Consider the following 19,071-nt stretch of genomic DNA (forward strand, 5'->3'; position numbering starts at 1 on the left):
CATAACAACAATCAGGGCATTCATTCAACAAGGCTCTGATGTTACTGAAGGCACCTGTACAGTGTAGGCTTGAAGTTCAAAACTGAGGCGTTTGGAAGAATTCAAGAACCCTGCTTTATAGACACAAAACTCCCTTCATTTTAATAGACCAAAAAAGCATCTACTAGTGCCCATGGCTAGCCTTGCAACTTCTAGATTAGCTGGGTTTTATGCAGGTTGAGAAGGTATTCTTTCAATTTCTATATGGCTTCTTAAGACCAACTGAACTTTGAAGTTATGTCAGCAAACAGCCATCAGAGCACAAAAATAATGTCTCTGCCAGGTGTGAGCTTTGGCCTTGCAAACTGGCAAGTAGACAGGAACTAGTCCTTGCTGGCTGCGTATATAGACAACCCTGTAAGCACGCCCTGAGTGCAAGTCTCATGCTAATCTCTATTCAGTAACTGGTAGCTAGGGTATAGGGCAGTGCTATGATTTCTTTACACTTAAACTTTAACATGTTTCCATATTTTAAAAAGTAGCTACTTCCTGAATCTGTAGTACAGTTAAGAAGGGTCTTCTCAGGAAAATCATCATCATCATCATCATCATCATCATCATCACCTTTAATTGTTAGTTTTACCAAAAATAGTTGTTCTTTTTTTTTTAATGTTATAATCAAATTTAATGATACATTCTGGCACAGTAAATTAGGGAAAACCAGGACCAGAAAAAAATTAAACCAAAACCAAAACCAAAACAGGCATTTTCTCTTAGAAGTTTAAAAGGTTTTGAATTCCTAAATTTGTCTAAATGTCCATGCTCTCTTGCCCACCCAGGCCAAGTCAGACAGAGACTTAGAAACACCCGGTAAAGTCACACTATTTGAATCTAAAGAATGCACTTCTATGTTTTCTAAATAACTAAGAAGTTATTTTCTTTTTTAAAGGTTTTATTTATTTATTTGACAGGGAGAAAGCCAGAGAGCAGCAGAGGGAGAGGGAGAAGCCGGCCCCTTCCTCCTCCCTCCTCTGCCCTCCCTTGAGCAGGGAGCCTAACCCGTGACTTGATCCAGGACCCTGGAGGCAGGATCTGAGCTAAAGGTAGACACTTAGCTGACTGAGCTACCCAAGCATCCTAAGAATAAAGTTATTTTACAGATGATATTGTCCAAAAGAGTGACTTGCCTAAACACACACTCTCTCTTTTTTCCTTTTAATGTTGATTTCTCTGAAAAACCATTGATACAATAGAACAAAGCTGAAAAATTTCCCTTAAAAGTCAGCATCAAGGCATCTGGATGGCTCAGTCAGTTAAACATCTGCCTTCAGCTCAAGCCATGATCCCAGAATCCCGGCATTGAGCCCTGCCTGCATCCTGCTCCCTGTTCAGCGGGGAGTCAGCTTCTCCCTCTGCCCATCACCTGGCTTCTCTCTCTCTCTCTCTCTCTCTCTCTCAAATAAATAAATAAAGGAAAAAGCCTATCAATGTCCCATGATACCAGAGTGAACACCCACAATCCAGTTTTTAATGACAATGATTATATGTTACTTTCATAGACTAGTCCCTGCATCAAGGGAATTCTCAGGAAAGAAAGTGTTACACTCATCATGACATATTATATATGTATATAATATATCACGTATCATGGAACATTATGGCTGGTACAGACTATGTACTAAGTCACTGTCCTCTATAAAGGTGAACTGGCCCTTCCTCTTACAGAAAGAAAATGAAAAACAAACAGAAAAACAAACAACTTTTTCTCATATCACAGTGAAATGCTTTTAATGATGCTGAAGAAAACTGAGAGAATATATTTATTACACTTGTTTGTCCTGGCCTGGGTATCTACTATAAAAAAATGTTTGTACATCCTTGATTTAGAGCATAAAGAAGAGTGATTTGACATGCTGAGAATTTCTGAGAATTAAAACATGGATACATGTGAATTGTACATATGATCTAGATACATTCACACATAAGAACTAATAAATTACATACAAACAGGAAACACATCAAATAAGATACTTTAAAAGAAATATACTGAGTAATATTCCATTGTATACATATATTCCTCAGCCATTAGAAACGACAAATACCCACCATTTTCTTTGACTTGGATGGAACTGGAGGGTATTATGCTGAGTGAAATAAGTCAATCGGAGTAGGACAAACATTATATGGCCTCATTCATTTGGGGAATATAAAAAATAGTGAAATGGAATAAAGGTGAAAGGAGAAAAGATGAGTGGGAAATATCAAAAAGGGAGACAGAACATGAAAGACTCCTAACTCTGGGAAACGAACTGGGGGTGGTGGAAGGGTAGGGTGATGGGCACTGAGGTGGGCACTTGACGGGATGAGCACTGGGTGTTATTCTATATGTTGGAAAATTGAACACCAATAAAAAATAAATTTATAAAAAAAGAAAAAATAATAATTAAAAAAATAAAAGAAATACACAGACACAAAATGATAAAACTGCAAAGCACCAAAATAAAAAATAAGACCTTAAAAGTAGCTTGTGGTTGTTGAGGGTGGGAGCAGCCAGAGCACTTTCAAAGTCAGGACAGCCAGCCAACTTTTCAACAGTAAGAGCAAAAGACAGAAGACTACAGTGATTGGGGAGGGTTTAAAACTGGCCCCCCAGCAGTGCAAAAGTCCTGTAGCATTTGTGATTCTCATTAAGCACTGAGTTTAGCCAGTTTCAAACTGAATTGTAACATCAGTGGATGCAGAATTGGGTACAGATGTGGATAACAGGTCCTTATGAGCTAGTGTGAGCTGGCTCCATCACATACCTGAACAATTCTCTCAATATTAGAGGGAAAATACCCTTTATTATTGAATTGTATGTCTAGCAAAATTATCTGCCAATAATAAAGGTGAAATGAAGTCTTTTATCAGATGAAGAGACACTTAAACAACAGAAACTCATAAGGATTTATGTCAGAAAGAAGTAAATCTAACTTTTTAGTAAGTAGAAAGTTATGATGTATATGAAGGAATGAGGAACAAATGGATTAGTGACTCCGTTGGTAAGTAAAAAATAATAGCTCCCGGGCACCTAAGTGGCTCTGTACTTAAGTGTTGGGCCCTTGATATCTGCCTAGGTCATGATATTGGGAGTATGAGATGCAGCCCATGTTGGGCTTCGTGCTCAGCTTGATGTCTGCCTGGGATTCTCTCCCTCCCTCTCCCTCTGCCCCTCCCTAACCCTGCTTGCACTCTTCCTTTATAAAAAAATAAAATATAATAATAATAATAACAACAATAATAATAGTGCCTACATAAAATAATTATTATTAATAGGAGGGGGTGGAAATAAGGAAAAAAAAACACAAAATTCAATCTAGAGGTTGGTCAATGATGACTGGATCATTCAATTGCCATTTTGGAAGCCAGACCTGATGGCAGCTGGGTTTCTGGACATGCATTATGTTCTAGAAATTAAATAAATTTTTGCATCTGGAAGGCTGTGGTGAGAAATGAGTCATTTTTATGCCTTTTGAGCTGTTTCTGGCAAGGAAAATCATGGTAACATGAAGTGTCTTCTGCCATCACTTTTCAGAGATCTTTTTCTGCCTCCTGGGGAGGAACACTATGTATTGGGGCCTCAGTGACTTCTGGACTCTAGCTTCTCATCAGTGATGGCCTCAGAGCTAATAGCTCCCCATAAACCCCCTCAGAACTACTGAAGAGCATTCCAAAAGACTGCAACAAGAATCTACCAGTATTGGAAGAGGTGTCACAATTTTGCAAGCAACTCATTTCTAGTGTTATATGCATTCTTGCTTAAAATGCCTAAAAAGTTGAATGAAGAGAAAATAAGGAAGCAGAAACAAATCCAACCATACAAGCAACCCAACAATGTAGAGAGGCTTACAGTAGCCAATTTATAACACAAAGATGGCCAGATAGGATAAAGTGCAAAATTCGGCCATATGTTCTTCACAAGATCACACACAGGCTTAAAGAAAGAGAAAAATTAAGAATATGCTTACCATAGGGTGCCTGGGTGGCTCAGTCAGTTAAACATCAGATTCTTGATTTAGGCTCAAGTCATGCCTTGCATAGAGCCTTGCATAGAGCTCTGCCCTCAGTGGGGAGTCTGCTTGAGATTCTCTCCCTTTTCCTTGCCCCTCCCCCTGCTCATGTTCTCTCTTTCTCTCATAAATAAATAAATAAATAAATAAATGTATTTTTTTAAGCAGACTTATTGTGATGAGCACTGAACAATGCATAGAATTGCTGAATGATTATATCGTACACTTGAAAGGGATATAATACTATATGTTCATTGTACTTGAATTTTAAAAATATAAAGAAAAAAGGGCAGAAAAATTGAAAGGAAATATATGGGAAAATACTAACTAAAGCAAAAAGAAATCAGACTTATTAATACTAGACAAAAGAGACTTAACCCCAAGAAGAAATTAAGTTTTAAAAAGACCACGTCAGTATGAAAAAAATGTTCAATTTATCAAGATACACAAATTTCAATCCTGTGTGCACCTAATAAAGACCTTTATTGTATACAAGATGAAAATTCACAGAACTTCCAGTAGAAAAAAACAAAATCCACTATTAGAGGAGATTTCAATCCTCTTTCGGTTGGTGATGAATTAATAAAGAGATTAAGCATCTGAACTATCCAATAATTGGGTGGCTCAAATCCTTAATCTCTTTGCCTAAAAATTTAGAAAATTTCAGCAAAAAATTCAAGAAACATTTAAAATTAATTAATTAGAAAGTAAGTAAACATTAATGATTTTACTCAGTTTCTTTGTTACTGTGCCTCATTGAGGCTTCTATAAAGTAGATATAAATGCCAGCTCCCAACAATGCCACATGTGTCTCAGCAAGTCCTACACCAGAAACCCTGGTTTTAGATCTTGCATGTTATAGGAACAAGAACCTCCAGATCTGAATCACTAACCAGCCCAAATGGAAATTATTTCTTCATTTATTTCAATAAAGCCCACTGGAAAAGAATGGACAAGAACAACAAACCTCTGACTTTGCCCAAGGTGAGTGACCGTATGGCCCTGAATTCAACTTCTGAGGAGAAGTTATAACTGAGTCTCAGTTGATGATCTACCTGCAGAAGAAGAGAAAACAAAGGTGCATCAGCAGAGATCCGCCAGGAAAGGGCATAAAACCCTCCCATAAAGAAAGAGCTTGGAGACACACACAGAGCAGACCCCTCTTTGAGACTTTCTCTCTGGAGAGATGAGAAATGTCTTGCTAATTCTCCCACAATGCACATAAAATAGCCCTTTCTTCCCCTTGGTTAAATAGAGGCTTTCATACAAGGCTTCTCCCTGGGAAATTCTGTACAGCTTTTGACAGGTACTTATCTCCCCACTGAGATTTTCTCCCCAAGTTCTTTGCTGCAAACAAGCAAACAAATGAAGCCTTCTTGGGACCACACTGTGCAGGATTGACATTGAATGGAAAACACACATTCATTCCCCATTGCCCCCTTTTCCCATTTGGCCTTCGATACATCCTTTGCTGCAATAATTCTGATCTGGCCTCATTCGGGTGTGGACTAGGGATTTTGCTGAGCAAATATTTCAGTTTGGCAAAAAGTTGGACCCTGGGGAGGAGAGGCTAGCTGAACAGTTGCCACTAACATAAACACCTAAAAAGCCCCCCTCACAGGGGTGAGCAAAAGCCCCCACTGGGATTCTTTAGAACTTTATTTCCAGAATAATCCTTTAGGGCACCCTCCTTTCAGGGTACCTAATCCCCTCTCTACCCCCTTCTTCACCCCCTCCTCATTCCAAGGCAGTGTTACCCATCCATTCCCAGCCTTTAGGTATAGTCAAATCTGCAATTTCTTTTCTTTTTTTTTTGGATTGCAATTTCTTCTAGACTCTATACTGAACATTTATGTGATATTATCCCTAGGTAGGATCCCTGTTATCTCACACTTGGAAGAAAAGGAGTTTAAGATCTCTTAGAACTAAAAGTTTCTTTCACTTGGAAGAAAAAGGAGTTTAAGATCTCTTAGAACTAAAAAAAAAAAAAAAAAAAATCTTAGAACTGTGTGCCCAACCTCCCCTCCCCTTGGGGAGCAACGAGTCCAGGACTGATACCTAATTCTCCCAGATCTCCGGTCCCTCCACACCCAATTCTGCTCACATTAACCATCCTCTAGAATCCTCATTTTGTAGTGGTCTCTGCTGTGAGAGAAGTCACCAGCTATGACTTGTGGTACATGATTAGAAGCTTTACTACTATTTCATTTATTAAATTAGAGTGGAATAATATTTGCTATTTATTGAACACTTGGTATGTGTGAGACATCACACTGAAGCATCTTTCAAAATATATGCCTCTCTAAAATACTGTGAAATAGGTATTATTGCCCCTGTTTTACAACTGAGGAACTGATATCCTAGAGATCAATAACTTGGCCAGGGCCAGACAGTGCCACAGAGCAGTGTCCCATTGTCGTGTGGCCCACTCATCACTCCTTATGGCGTTTGCTTTACTTGTCCACACCTCTCTAGGTATCTGAGCAACTTGTAGACAATCATTATATGTTTTCATTTCTAGATTTCAACAAAACTCATCAGCAAACATCTAAGAATCTACTATGCGCCAAACACTGTTCTAAGTGCTCTAGGAATCCACGTCCTCCAGGAAGCTTTCTATGATGTCTCGGTTAGGTCAGTTGACACTCTTGTATTCTCATGGTGGCTTTTTCTCTGCCCGTAAGTTTGAATTTAAAGTGTTGCATTATAATGATCTACTTCCCTCTCTCTTTTTCCTTCCTCCTCTCTCCCTCCCACCCTTACTAAACTATGGCCTCTTTGAGAATTCAGACATCTTTTCAATATATGTTTTCCATAGGACCTACTACAGAAACTGGCAGAGTAACTCCTAACACAAGTTTGTTGAGTGTATTGATTCACTTTCTATCTTGGGGCTATGGGGACAGAGATGGTCACACTACCAGGATGCCTCTCACTGCCCGGTAACCCTTACATCTTTAGGTACAGCATAGGGTTTTTTGGTCCCCATGGTCTCCATTTACCAAACTCAAGAGATCAGATTCAATCCTTTCCCTGAAGGAGTTTTCTTCCTACCCCACTTCAAAGCTCTCTCTTGCCTCTTCTATTCTCTAAAACTGCCCCTTCCAGCAGGAGCAGGGGCCTCCTCTCATGCGCTCTTGTCCAGATTGGAGAGGAGGCTGAAATGAGTGGGAATTTCCTGCAGAGTGGAGAACTGTAGAAGAATTCTTAGAACTCAGGCAGCCCGGGTGGCTCAGCAGTTTAGCACCACCTTCAGCCCAGGGCCTGATCCTGGAGACCTGGGATCGAGTCCTACGTCAGGCTCCCTGCATGGAGCCTGCTTCTCCCTCTGCCTGTGTCTCTGCCTCTCTCTGTCTCTCTGTGTTTCTCATGAATGAATAAATAAATAAATAAATCTTAAAAAAAAAAAATTCTTAGAACTGAAGGTTGAGCTGAGATTCCCCTACCTTCTGCTGGTCATCTGCTACCCATGATCCACTGGATCGGCTTCCTATACAAGTTGCTCCTGAACCTTGATTGGTCCATGCTTACATGTTACACGTGGATAACTTACTGTTCAAATACATGAGTCATCCCTATCCTGCTGTTCTATTTTGTGGGAACTTACTTGGTCTTTAGTACTTAAATTAGATGACCAGTGAAATACAGAAGAAAGTAAATGACACTCAGTTGGGGAGTTTTTAGAAAAAGATGAGTATTTGTAAAGGTTTGGAGAGGAAAGAAAGATGACTCAAAGGATACCTAAGGCCCATGGAAATTGGGGAATGGGGTTGAGCCCCAACATGGAACATGGGTACCTGAGTGCTAGTACTGGTTCAGGCGCTGGATTACCAATTTGAAAAAGAAAAAAAAAAACTTAGCAAATTCATAGAACAAAAGCATATATACACAAAAGAGGGGTGTACCAGAGGTCTTTATTTTTAGGCTTTAAACATTTATAATATGGGTTATTGCAATCATTGAGATTTTCAACAGGAAATACACTGTTTTGCCAGATTTCCTTTTATTATTTTATGTTTAGTATTGCTTTTGTTTTACTTATTTCATGGTTTTGTATTGCTTTATTTATAATTGGTGGGGTGGTAAGGGGTGAAGTACTATCTGTAGTCCTTTGTAATTGCTGGATATCTAGTTTGTAATTTGGCCTACAGAAGCTTTGTTGATCTCAGAATCTAGGATGCCCAGTTTTCTTGTCAATTTGTTAAATGGGATAGAAAAAGAAGAAAATGGGACAAACCTTTTTTTCAGTAAGTCCTACATGCTAGGCCTCATGCTTGGTCTTTTAGCTATGTTCTTTCATATAATCTTTATAAAAATTGACTGAGCTCAGTTTGCATTTGCACCCCCCTCGTCTTTAATAAAGCAGTAGACTGAAGCTTAGAACAGTAAGTAATGGTCTAAGATCACATAATATAAGTGGTTGAACAGGGATTCATGCTCAAGTCGTATAGGGATGCCTCTCTTGACCTCAGGATCTTCATCTCTCAAAGGAAAAAAGCAATTACTTTGTTTCAAAAGTGCTTAGCACCTCCTTCTTTACAGCTTGTTGAGCTGGCATTTTGGTAAATTGGCTTAATCTGTTTAATGTCATGAATGCATTTTAAATAGGAACAATGAAATTCACCTCCACCACTGAAGCATTTTAGGGGGCACCTGTACCTTGAAACACTAACCAAATTACAATTCTTAAATCATCGCTAGGAGTACTTGCTGCTGGTTGCAGGCTCAGTCCCCATGATCTTCATAGCATCACAAAGAAAGAAGGAGGAAAAGCAGCTCAAGGTCTAGGGGTTAGAAGGGAATTTGTTTTTAAGGACTACATGCCTCTAGTTGGTTGAGTAGAGTGATGCCCACCTGGCCTCTCTCTAACCACTTCTGAGTAAGGCCTACACTCTGCTTCAGCCTAAGGGTAGGACCGGAGATGTAGTAGTTGCCTACCCTTTTCTGTTTTTACTGAACTTTGTTCTAAGCAGGAGGAAGAAGAGATCTAGATAGGATAAGAGGGGTGGGGGTGTCTGGGAGGCAGGTGTGTTGTGTTACTGTGTCAATAAACTGATTTAAAATTACATATAAAAAAAAAGTCTCTGGCTCTAGGTTTTTCTGCTCCCTCAGTGTTTTGGAAATATCTTTTCAACCAATATGTGCTTATCATTGAGTATTAAATTGATTGGAAATCTTTTGATAGAAAAGAGAAGGAAATACTTATTGTTCTCTCCCTGACCTGTTTGTGCCTTTCATTTATGGAAAGGAATACAGGAAATATTAAGAAGGAGAACTGAATCATACATATGCATGCCTACTAGAATGCATCCTGCATGTCCCATCAGCACCTCAGTCAAAAGTCATTGAGAAGTCATCATTTCCATACCTTTCCTCCCTCAATCTTTCCCCAACCTAAACTTTCTCCAAAGATGTGTGCCCTTATTTCAAGAGCAAATTCTAGAGGTGAGCTCATTAAATTATAATCACTCAGGGATTGATTTTGTACCATACACTTGACAATTATTCCTGAACTCCCACTCAGTCAAAAAAAAAAACTAGTAGACAACCGTGACTTCTCCCATAGCCCATATCCAAAAGGTGGATGTTGCTTCTATGGCCTTTAACATCTTCATCTCCATGGTTCCCCCACTGTACTAATTGAAGTCCCCATGATTTCTTTCTGACCAGCCTCTGTCTTATGTCTTATCACTCCCAAATATGCATTTCTGTGCAGTAATCACAGTAAATCCCTGAAAATGAAAATCTAACCATGCTACTACTTCCCCTGCCTAAAATCCAATGGTTTCCCTTCACTTCTTCACAGGGCGAATTTGATCTCCTCCACATAGTACAATAAATCCTCTAGAATTCATTCATTTCCTTCATAAATATTAATTGAATACTTGCTGTATGTTAGGCACTGCTTGATAAGGTGGGGATTCTATGGTAATGAAAATAGAGAAAAATCCCTGTCCTCTAGAGGAAAGAGAGAGGACAAAAAAAAAAATTAGATAAATAAATAAATTATATTGAAAGTTAGATTGTGCATAAGCATTGTAGGGTGGAAGTCAAAGGGCTAGGTCGCTGTACTAAACAAGATGATCAAAAATTGTCTCATTGAGAATAGCATTTTGAGTAAACCCTGGGAAGAAGTGCAAGTACAGGGCACCTAGGTGGCTAATCAGTTAAGCCCTGGGCTCAGATCATGATCCCAGGGTCCTGGGATCAATTCCAGCATAGGCCTCCCTGCTTAGTGGGGAGTCTGCTTTTCCCTCTGCCTCTCCCTCTGCTTATGCTCTTTCTCAAATAAATAAATAAAAAAAAAAATTTTAAGTGCAAGTTCAATTAGGAATGTAGATATATGGACAATAGCATTCTAGGCAAAGCATATTCAAGTACATTCAAGAGCCTCGAAAACAAGAAGGCCAGAGTAGCATGAATGGAGTCAAAGAAAGTACTAATATATGATAAGTAATATGCGAATGGAGCAGCAGATGCTGGGTCATAGAGATCTCCTAAGTCTCTGCAAGGTCTTTAGCTTTTATTCTACATGAGAAAGAAAATCATCAAGGTGTTCGGATGGAAGAGCTCCACCATCTGATTTATGGGTTTTAAAAAAAAATGATTTTATTTATTCATGAGAGACAGAGAGAGAGAGAGAGAGAGAGAGGCAGAGACAAAGGCAGAGGGAGAAGCAGGCTCCATGCAGGGAGCCCAATGTGGGACTCGATCCCAGGACTCCAGGATCACGCCCTGAGCCAAAGGCAGATGCTCAACCGCTGAGCCACCCAGGCATCCCTGATTTATGTTTTAATGGGATCTCTATGGCTGGTGTGTAGAGAACAGGCTGTAGGGGAACAAAAAGTGAAGCAGAGATCTGTCGATTAAGATGCAATTTCAAACTGTAGCAATCCAAGGATGAGATGAAGGTGGCTGGGGCAGGGTAGAAATTCAACAGGATGTTGCACATGAGAGAAGAGTGATATCAGAGATAACACCATAGTGTTTAGACTGAGAATTTGCAAGAATGGAGCTGCCTTTAAGTGAGATGTGGAAGATTATGGATATAAGGTGTGTTTGGGGAAAGATTCTCAGTAGCTCAGTGCAAAATATGTAATGTTTAAGATGCCCGATAGACATTCAAAGAGATATACCATGTAGGCAATGAGAGATAGGCCTGGAATTCAGAGAATGTACTGGAGTTAGATGTACCTTAGGGATTAACTAATTAGCATTCCATGGCATTTAAAGATGTGAGTCTGAATCACATTAGACATGGAATGAGTATAAACTCAAAATAAAAGGAATGTGAAGATGAGTCCTGGGATGCTCTAGTTCAGATAATGGCAAGAAGGTAACAAAAGAGATGCAGAAGAAACAGGTGGGAGTGGTATTCTACAAGTCAAATAAGAATGTGTCTCAAAAGCAGAGGTATCACTGTGCCAAATGCCAGTGAGAAGACAAGTAAGGAAAGGATTGCTAGATTCTTGAAGATCATTGGTGTCTTGAGAAGTATGATTTTACTCCAGCATAGTGACAAATCCTTCATTGGTGCAGGTTTTAAGAAAAAGTAAGGGGAATTTGGAAAACCAAATATATAAACATTCCCAAGTATGTGGGCGATAAACTGAAAGAGAAAATGGGACAGTGTATGAAGTCATGAGAGAGAGGTCTCCTTCTCTGACCTAAAGAATGTTTTCTATCATGTTGTATTGTGTTGTGTTGTGTTGTGTTGTAATCACGTTTCTAATGCATGAAATCCTTGTGTGTTTATATTTTAGGAAGTCATTCAACAGAACTGGGGAATGTTGACAAGGGAGGGGAAGATCTAGATGCTGGAGTGATGTTCTTGAGTGGGGTAGGAGACCAGGCCTACAACTGGTGTGTTCAGCCTTAGCTAGAAGCCCTGCCTGCTCATATTCATCAACATGAGGGAGACAGACTGCCCAGACACCGATGCAGGTGAGTGGGCTAATGTGGTGGTGAGAGTGTGCAGGTATTCTCTTCTGAATGCTACATTTATCCCAAGAAGGAAGAAAACAAAGTCATCTTGTACAAGTGAAGATGGGGTTGTAATTGTTGGGCTAAAAGGAGAACGAAGGAGGTTTAAAATTATCATCCAGGCGATCAAGAGAGTAATAGATTAAGCACATAAGAGCTGATTGTTGGTCAGATGAAGAGCTCACTTGAAGTCATGATTCTGAATAGGATGATCTGGACTCTGCCAATTCTCTGTTGTGATGTGCCCTCACCTGCTCCCTGCTGTCTATACCAAGACCCCTGGAATTCCAGGGTACCTGCCACCTGCTCTGCTCTTCTGGACATCTTTGCTTCTCACATGGACTAATCATTAAAGTATTTCTTTCTCTCTTCTTCTTCACTTAGCCAATTCCTACTCACCTTAAAGACTCAGCTTATTCTTAACTTTCTCCAAGAAACAAATATTGAGTGCCCTCCCCTGTGCTCCCATATCACCTGTGCACATTTCTACCCTAGCCCTCGCCAGTCTCTTATAATTTCCTCTTCAGCTGTGTGTCTTCCTTTTAGACTCCATTTCAAGATTATCAAACTTGATTAGGCTTCTGATCACCTGGCACCTCCCTTGCAAAAATGTCTTGATTAAGTAATCTGATGTAATGCCCACAAATCTGCATTTCTAGCAAGGTCTCAGGTGATGTTGATGCTGGTAGAAAGTAGGGAACACACTGTAGTTCACTTTGTCTACTTCTTCAAAGGCTGGAGTCAAGTGTACTTAATATATATCCCCGGAACTTGGATGCATACATGGATCAGAGCAGAAGCTCAGAAAATTTTGCTGAACAGTCAAAGCACATTTGGCTGAATGAGAAGAGAAGTAAGGTACCTGAATAGCAAGCTCTCTTCCTTCCCGGTTAATCTTCAACTGGTGCATCCTTCTGTTGGCAAAGTTCTCTGCATCAATATTGAAAACTTGGGTTTCTTCCTTGCTTAGCTGATAGCGAACCTGTAAGCTTCCTTGAAAAAATATATATTAGAAATTAGAACTAAACATAGGATTCATAAAATGCAAAAATTTGATAAAATTGTCTTTTAGTTGATCGTTACTGTTTTCCAGGGTTTATTATTCAAATTTTAAAAAGGTATTCACATATGCTATTACTATAGCATCTGGGTCCATATGGACTAAGTATAGGTGCAAAATCCTGTGTGTGCGTGTATGTGTGTGTGTGTGAGTGTGTGTGTGTGTGTGTGTGTGTGAGAGAGAGAGAGAGAGAGAGAGATCAGAAACCACAATGCCAGACTGGAAAATAAAACAGCCACAGGTCTATTTTGTAATTGAATTGTGAAAACTTTGATAAAATAGAGTCCTTTCCATTCTCTCTTTAATTCTTTCTACTTCCCAGAATTCCTTTTCTTCCTATTGCCTTTATGGCATTTCAGAATACATAATGTGAAATAAGATTATAAAATAATCTAAGCCAGAGTAGAAGAAACATGTTTGGTCTATGAGACCAATACACAATAGAGTCAGCTGATATAAGAACAGCTAATGCTGGTTTTTCTGGTTTGCTCTCTCTTTCTGGCTCTGACTGTTGCATATTCCCAAATATTGTTGCCCAATTATTATTATTATTTGGGTTTTTACCACCTAAATATAAATAATAGCTCTGTAGCAGTAGCATATTTAGTACTGAGAGGAGTTGAAGCATGGTAGTGGTGGAAATATGTAGGTGTAGGGCAAGGGGACCTGGCCAAAGCGAGCTTATTTTAAGGAAACACCCATTATGCGCACTAGTGGGCTGTTGGGTAACATGCTCTTCCAGATTCCTTCTAATTCTAAGAATCTTGGTGTTTTGATTTTCATTTCATTAATTTTATTATTCATGTCCTTCTTGACAATTGTCAACTCATAAGAGTGGGAAAATATGAAATAGAAACTGAAAATTAAAAAGTCTCAGTAATATCCAGTTAAAATCCTTAAGTTGGGCCTTAAAGATTCTTGCATCTCAGTTATTCAAAAACATCATTTTGTTTTATTTTATTTAACCAGTTCCCACTTTTCCAGTCCTCTTACTCTACTGTCTTCTACAGTGCCATTAGTGTATTGTAACACATATTTGGACATGTGACTCTCGCACTTAAAAAATTCCAAGCCTCCTTAATACTACATGATATATTCCAACTTCTTAGCCTGATGTACAAAGCCCTTTATTTATTTTTTTACCTTTCCAACTTTATCATGTACATCTTACTCATATCTGAATCACACCTGAACACTCAGCATCTCCCCAAATAATGTTCCTCTTTACCACTGTGTGTTTTTCTCTTCCTCTGCCTCCTCATCTGCCTGGCAACCTCCTCCTCATTCTTTAAACCCCATCTCACATGAACCAGGTCTTCACTAACCCTTAAGTCTGACACAATCTTTTATGGTATTATATTACCACTGCGCTCACTTTTAGTAACAGACTCAATTTATCATGTTTATCTTGTCTTTTTTTCTTGAATTTAAGGTCCCCTAGGAGGGATAGCTACTTATTCATCTTTGTGTCTACAAAGTATAACATGTGGTTTGCTATCGTAAGTCTCCAGAAGACATTTGTTGAATAAAATATCTACTCTGGAGAATTTTATTACCACTCCACCAAAATTATAAGCTAAAAATTACTCACTGTGTGTCAGATACTAAATAAACAGTTACAATATTATAGTTCTATTTTTAAGAGTTTTATAACCTCGTTGAAAGCAAAGACAAAACCATACATGCCTACTTTTAGACATTTTACCCTGTACTAAAGATATTCTTCTTTCTTTTCTTTCTTTCCTTCTTTCCTTCCTTCTTTCTTTCTTCTTTCTTTCTTTCTTTCTTTCTTTCTTTCTTTCCTTCCTTCTTTCTTTCTTTCCTTCCTTCTTTCCTTCCTTCTTTCTTTCTTTCCTTCTTTCTTTCCTTTCCTTTCCTTTCCTTTCCTTTCCTTTCCTTTCCTTTCCTTTCCTTTCCTTTCCCTTTTCTTTCCTTCTTTCTTTCAATTAGACTTCTCTTCTGTCCTCACTGCCCCCCTCATTAGCAGTACCCATCCACTGGTTGCTTATGTCAAAACTCCTTGTTTTGTTGGTTTCCTTTGCTAGTACCCCTACACACATAATGCATACCCAAGTCATCAGCAGCCATCTGGTTTCTACAAAGTAAATCCTGCATTCCAAGATTCTTTCTAGATCAACCACCACAACCTCATTCAATCCATCACCAACTCTCATGTGGACTGTTGCAACACATCTGAAGTCATCTCCCAGATTCTAGTCTTAACTCCTCTTATCCCATACCCATCCATTCTCTACATAGCAGTTGAAATAGACTTGAAATTTTGGTTCCACTGATTAAAAGATTTTAATAACTCCTAAGTGCACTTAGAATAAAATCCAAATTATTTGCCATGGCCTTCAAGATGTTTTTGATCTTCTTCTACACCTCTTTGATCTTACTGCATTCCACATTTGCTCCTGCTCACTAAGCTCCGACCACTATTGACCTACTTCATAATCCCCAATGTGACAAGTTCACTCCTGCATTAGAGTCTTACACTTGGTTTTCTCACCATCTGGAATGCTCCTCATTCAGATCATTGCCAGAAAGTCTCTCCTCTATCATGGATCAGATGTGATCCATGCAGTCACGCTTTTTATATCCATACAAACCTACCTCGGCATCTCCATATAACAATGTTTTCCAAAACTGCTAGTCATGAATGATCAGTGCATCATGGAATCAATATCAGAATTTGGTATTTGCTATTACTAATAATTACAACCCCTCCATAACTGCAAGGAAAGTGTCTCACTTCCTGAATACAACCTCCTCCCTTTCTGGCTCCCTTCTTTTAACGCCTGGATTCCCCAAATCCCTAGTGTAAGAAGTAATCTCACCAACTACTTGATGTTTCTCAACCCCTTCATATCATCTTTTTTCTCCTGACCTAGCTCAAACTGCCTGTAAATCATCATCTCTTACAGGGTCTTAATTCCCTTGGCCACTCTTTACTGAATGGACCTATTTGTTTCACAGAACTGTAACTACTAAAATGCAACCTACACAGTCTCTACTCCTGCCAGGTTTAGCTGGCAGAAGACAATACAAACCATGTACACTGCTCGTAGGCCACTTCAGATTTGTCCACAACTTCAAGTGGGTCTTTCTTGCATCATCTCTGTCTCAGTGCACTTGATGGGTTAGACTGTTCTTTAATGTCTTCTCTTCTGTCCTCTGGCCCCCAACTCTGCCTTCTTCCAAACTTTCAGCTGATGCCTCCCATCCTCCAACAAAACTGAAGCAACCAGAAAAGAACTCCCACAACCTCCTGCTACCATATTTACTAAACTATCAATTTCTAAACCTGTATGTTCTACTTTTTTTCTTTACTTTGATAAACTGTCCACGATCTCACCTAATATCATTTTATGCATTCCTTTTCATCCTTCTCATGTACTTGAAGACATCAGTCAGGAAACATCCCGCTTCCTTTACAATTTTTTTTTTTTTGTTTCATCCTCTGTATTACATTTCCATTAGCATTTTTCCTATCTTAAAGGGGGAAAAATGAAAAGAAAAGAAAACTCTTCAACCTTCTTAACTGTAGCTATTGCTATATTTCTCTGTTCTCTTCTGGTCTATGATAAAACTCCTGAGGTTTTATCTATATTTCCTATGTCCAATTCCTCCCTTTCATCTACTTTTAAAATCCTTCCAGTAGGATTTTAGCCCTAGGTCTCTACCAAAAACTTCTATTGGTAAAGTCATCAATGACCTTCAAGTTGCTAAACCAAATTACCACTCAAAATCCCCATCTTAAGTCTCTTTAACATTCTATACAGTCACTCTCTTTTCTGTAAAATTCTTCACTTAGCTTCTAGAACATTCTCTCTCCTACTTTCCTTCCTTCTTCATTGGCCCATCCTTCTGCATGACCAGTTCCTCTATTTCTCCTTGCCCTCTTGATGTTGAAGTCCGAGGGCTCAGTCTATGGACTTTTCTCTATCAACACTTACTCTCTTGACCATCTCATCCAGTATTACGGTTTCACTATTATCTTTTTGGTTTCCTAGAATTGCTGTTACACATAATTCTGGAAGTTAGAAGTTTGAAATCAAAGTGTCAGCATTTCCACAGGGGAAAATCTTTCCTGCCTCTTCCTAGTTTCTGCTGGGATCCGACAATCTTTGGTTTTCCTTGGTTTATAGTTGCATCATTTCAATCTCTGCCTCTACTGTCATGTCACATGTCCTTCTCTCTGCATGTATCCATGTGTCTCTAAGTCTGTGTATCAATATCTCTTCTCCTTATAAAGACACCAGTAATTTGATTTAGGATCCACTATAATCCAGCATGACTTTATCTTAACCAATTAGTTGTGGTAAGACACTGTTTCTACTTAAAATCACATAAGTTCTTAGGTGAATTTGGAGGGACACTACTGAAAGCAGTACATTACCCAAATGTAGATCAATTCCAAATTTATATCTCCATATTGATCTTCTCCCCATACCTGCAGTCTCCTCTATACAATTATCTTCTCGACATCTCTACCTGAATGCCTAATAACCTTAAACATTAATATGCCTGAATTTATGATCCTCTTTTCTAAATCATTCCTTCCATAACTTCTCACCTTAAGTACTAGTAAGCCTATACTTCCAGATGATTGACCAAAAATCTTAGAATCACCCCTGATGTCTCTTTGTTTCATACCCTCTTTCCAGGAGGGTATGACATACTTTTATACACCCTTACTCCAAAATATGTCCTTACTCCAACTATTTCTTTACCTCCCACCAGTTCTATTACTGCCACCCTCATCCAAACAGCCAGCATTTCTCACCCAGATTATTTCAATAGCCTCCTAATTATGTCTTTTCTAGCCTTAGCCCCTTATAAAGGATTCTTACCAGAGCATGTAGAACAATCCTGTTATAAACAAATCAGATGTGTAAATCATATAAATCAGCAATAATCAGGTCAGTTGCTATAAATCAGTATCAATCAGATCTACTACTCCCCTGCTCAAAGCTCTTTAATAACTCCCCATCTTACCCAGAGTAGAAGGAGATACCTTTGTTGTGATTATAGGGTCCTAAGGCTTTCATTACTTCTTTTTCCTCATCATCTACTCCATTTTGCCTTCTCACTGGGGTCCAGTCACAATGCTTCTCTTAATAGTTCTCAAACAACAATCATACAACTCTCTCAGACTTTGTTTTCCCTGTTTTCTTTGCCTGGAATGCTCTTCTCTGGATATACACATGGATCCTCAACAAACAATCCCCCATCCCACAAATCCTCCAAATTTCTGCTCAAATACCACCTGCTTAAAGAGTTCTCTGATAGTCATGTTGAAAACTGTGAGAACTTCACCTTACTTATACATATTCCTGACCTCTTTACTCTGCCCTTCCCCCCACAACAGAGCTTATAACCTTGTAACATTTTCCTTATTGTTACATTTATTATTTATTGTCTATCTCCCTGTACTAGAATGTAAGTTGCATAAAGGCAGAGTTAATAAAATGGAAGAGTCTAGAACAGAAGATATGAATATGATTCAGTATATTTACGGGAAATATTGTTTCAGTCACACAAACTCATAAACTCATTCTGAGTCACTAGGTAAAAATATTCCTTACAGATATTTTAGTCAGACATTGTAGAAATGTCCGGTTTTTCAAATAACTAGTTTTTAGAGTACTTATCACCATTCTGTTCTTTTCTTAAGTCATACATTTTTAAACTCGTTCAGTAATTTTCATCATTCATTTAATTATAAGCTCCATGATAACAGAAATTTATCTGTATTTTTTCCCAAGGTATTCTCAGTGTTGAGAAAAAAAAATGTCTAGCATATAATAAGGAGGAGGGAGGGCATTAAATATTCATTGATTTTTTTTTAATAGGCTGAATGAGTGGATAGGTAGGTTTGGTGATATATGAAAAATATTTCTTTTATCTCACTCATGCGTAAACATTTCTAATGAAATCAATTTTTAAGAGTCGATCATGATAATTTCAATAGTCACTGTTACAGCTAGAAATGTT

At 38.7% G+C, this 19,071-nt stretch overlaps 1 protein-coding gene across 1 annotated transcript in view; it reads right to left on the reverse strand.

The window, feature by feature from the left end:
* The window catches only part of CNTNAP5 (contactin associated protein family member 5), a 792,545-nt gene that overhangs the window by 39,375 nt on the left and 734,099 nt on the right, over positions 1-19,071 (reverse strand). Inside the window, exons 20-21 of the mRNA XM_041739874.1 lie at positions 12,874-13,004; positions 4,996-5,083 (exon numbers count right to left, since the gene is read on the reverse strand). Coding sequence (XP_041595808.1) covers positions 4,996-5,083; positions 12,874-13,004 — 219 coding nt within the window. The remainder of the gene's footprint in view (positions 1-4,995; positions 5,084-12,873; positions 13,005-19,071) is intronic.

The sequence above is a fragment of the Vulpes lagopus genome, chromosome 24, assembly GCF_018345385.1.
Source record: "Vulpes lagopus strain Blue_001 chromosome 24, ASM1834538v1, whole genome shotgun sequence".
NCBI classification, from domain to species: Eukaryota; Metazoa; Chordata; class Mammalia; order Carnivora; family Canidae; genus Vulpes; species Vulpes lagopus.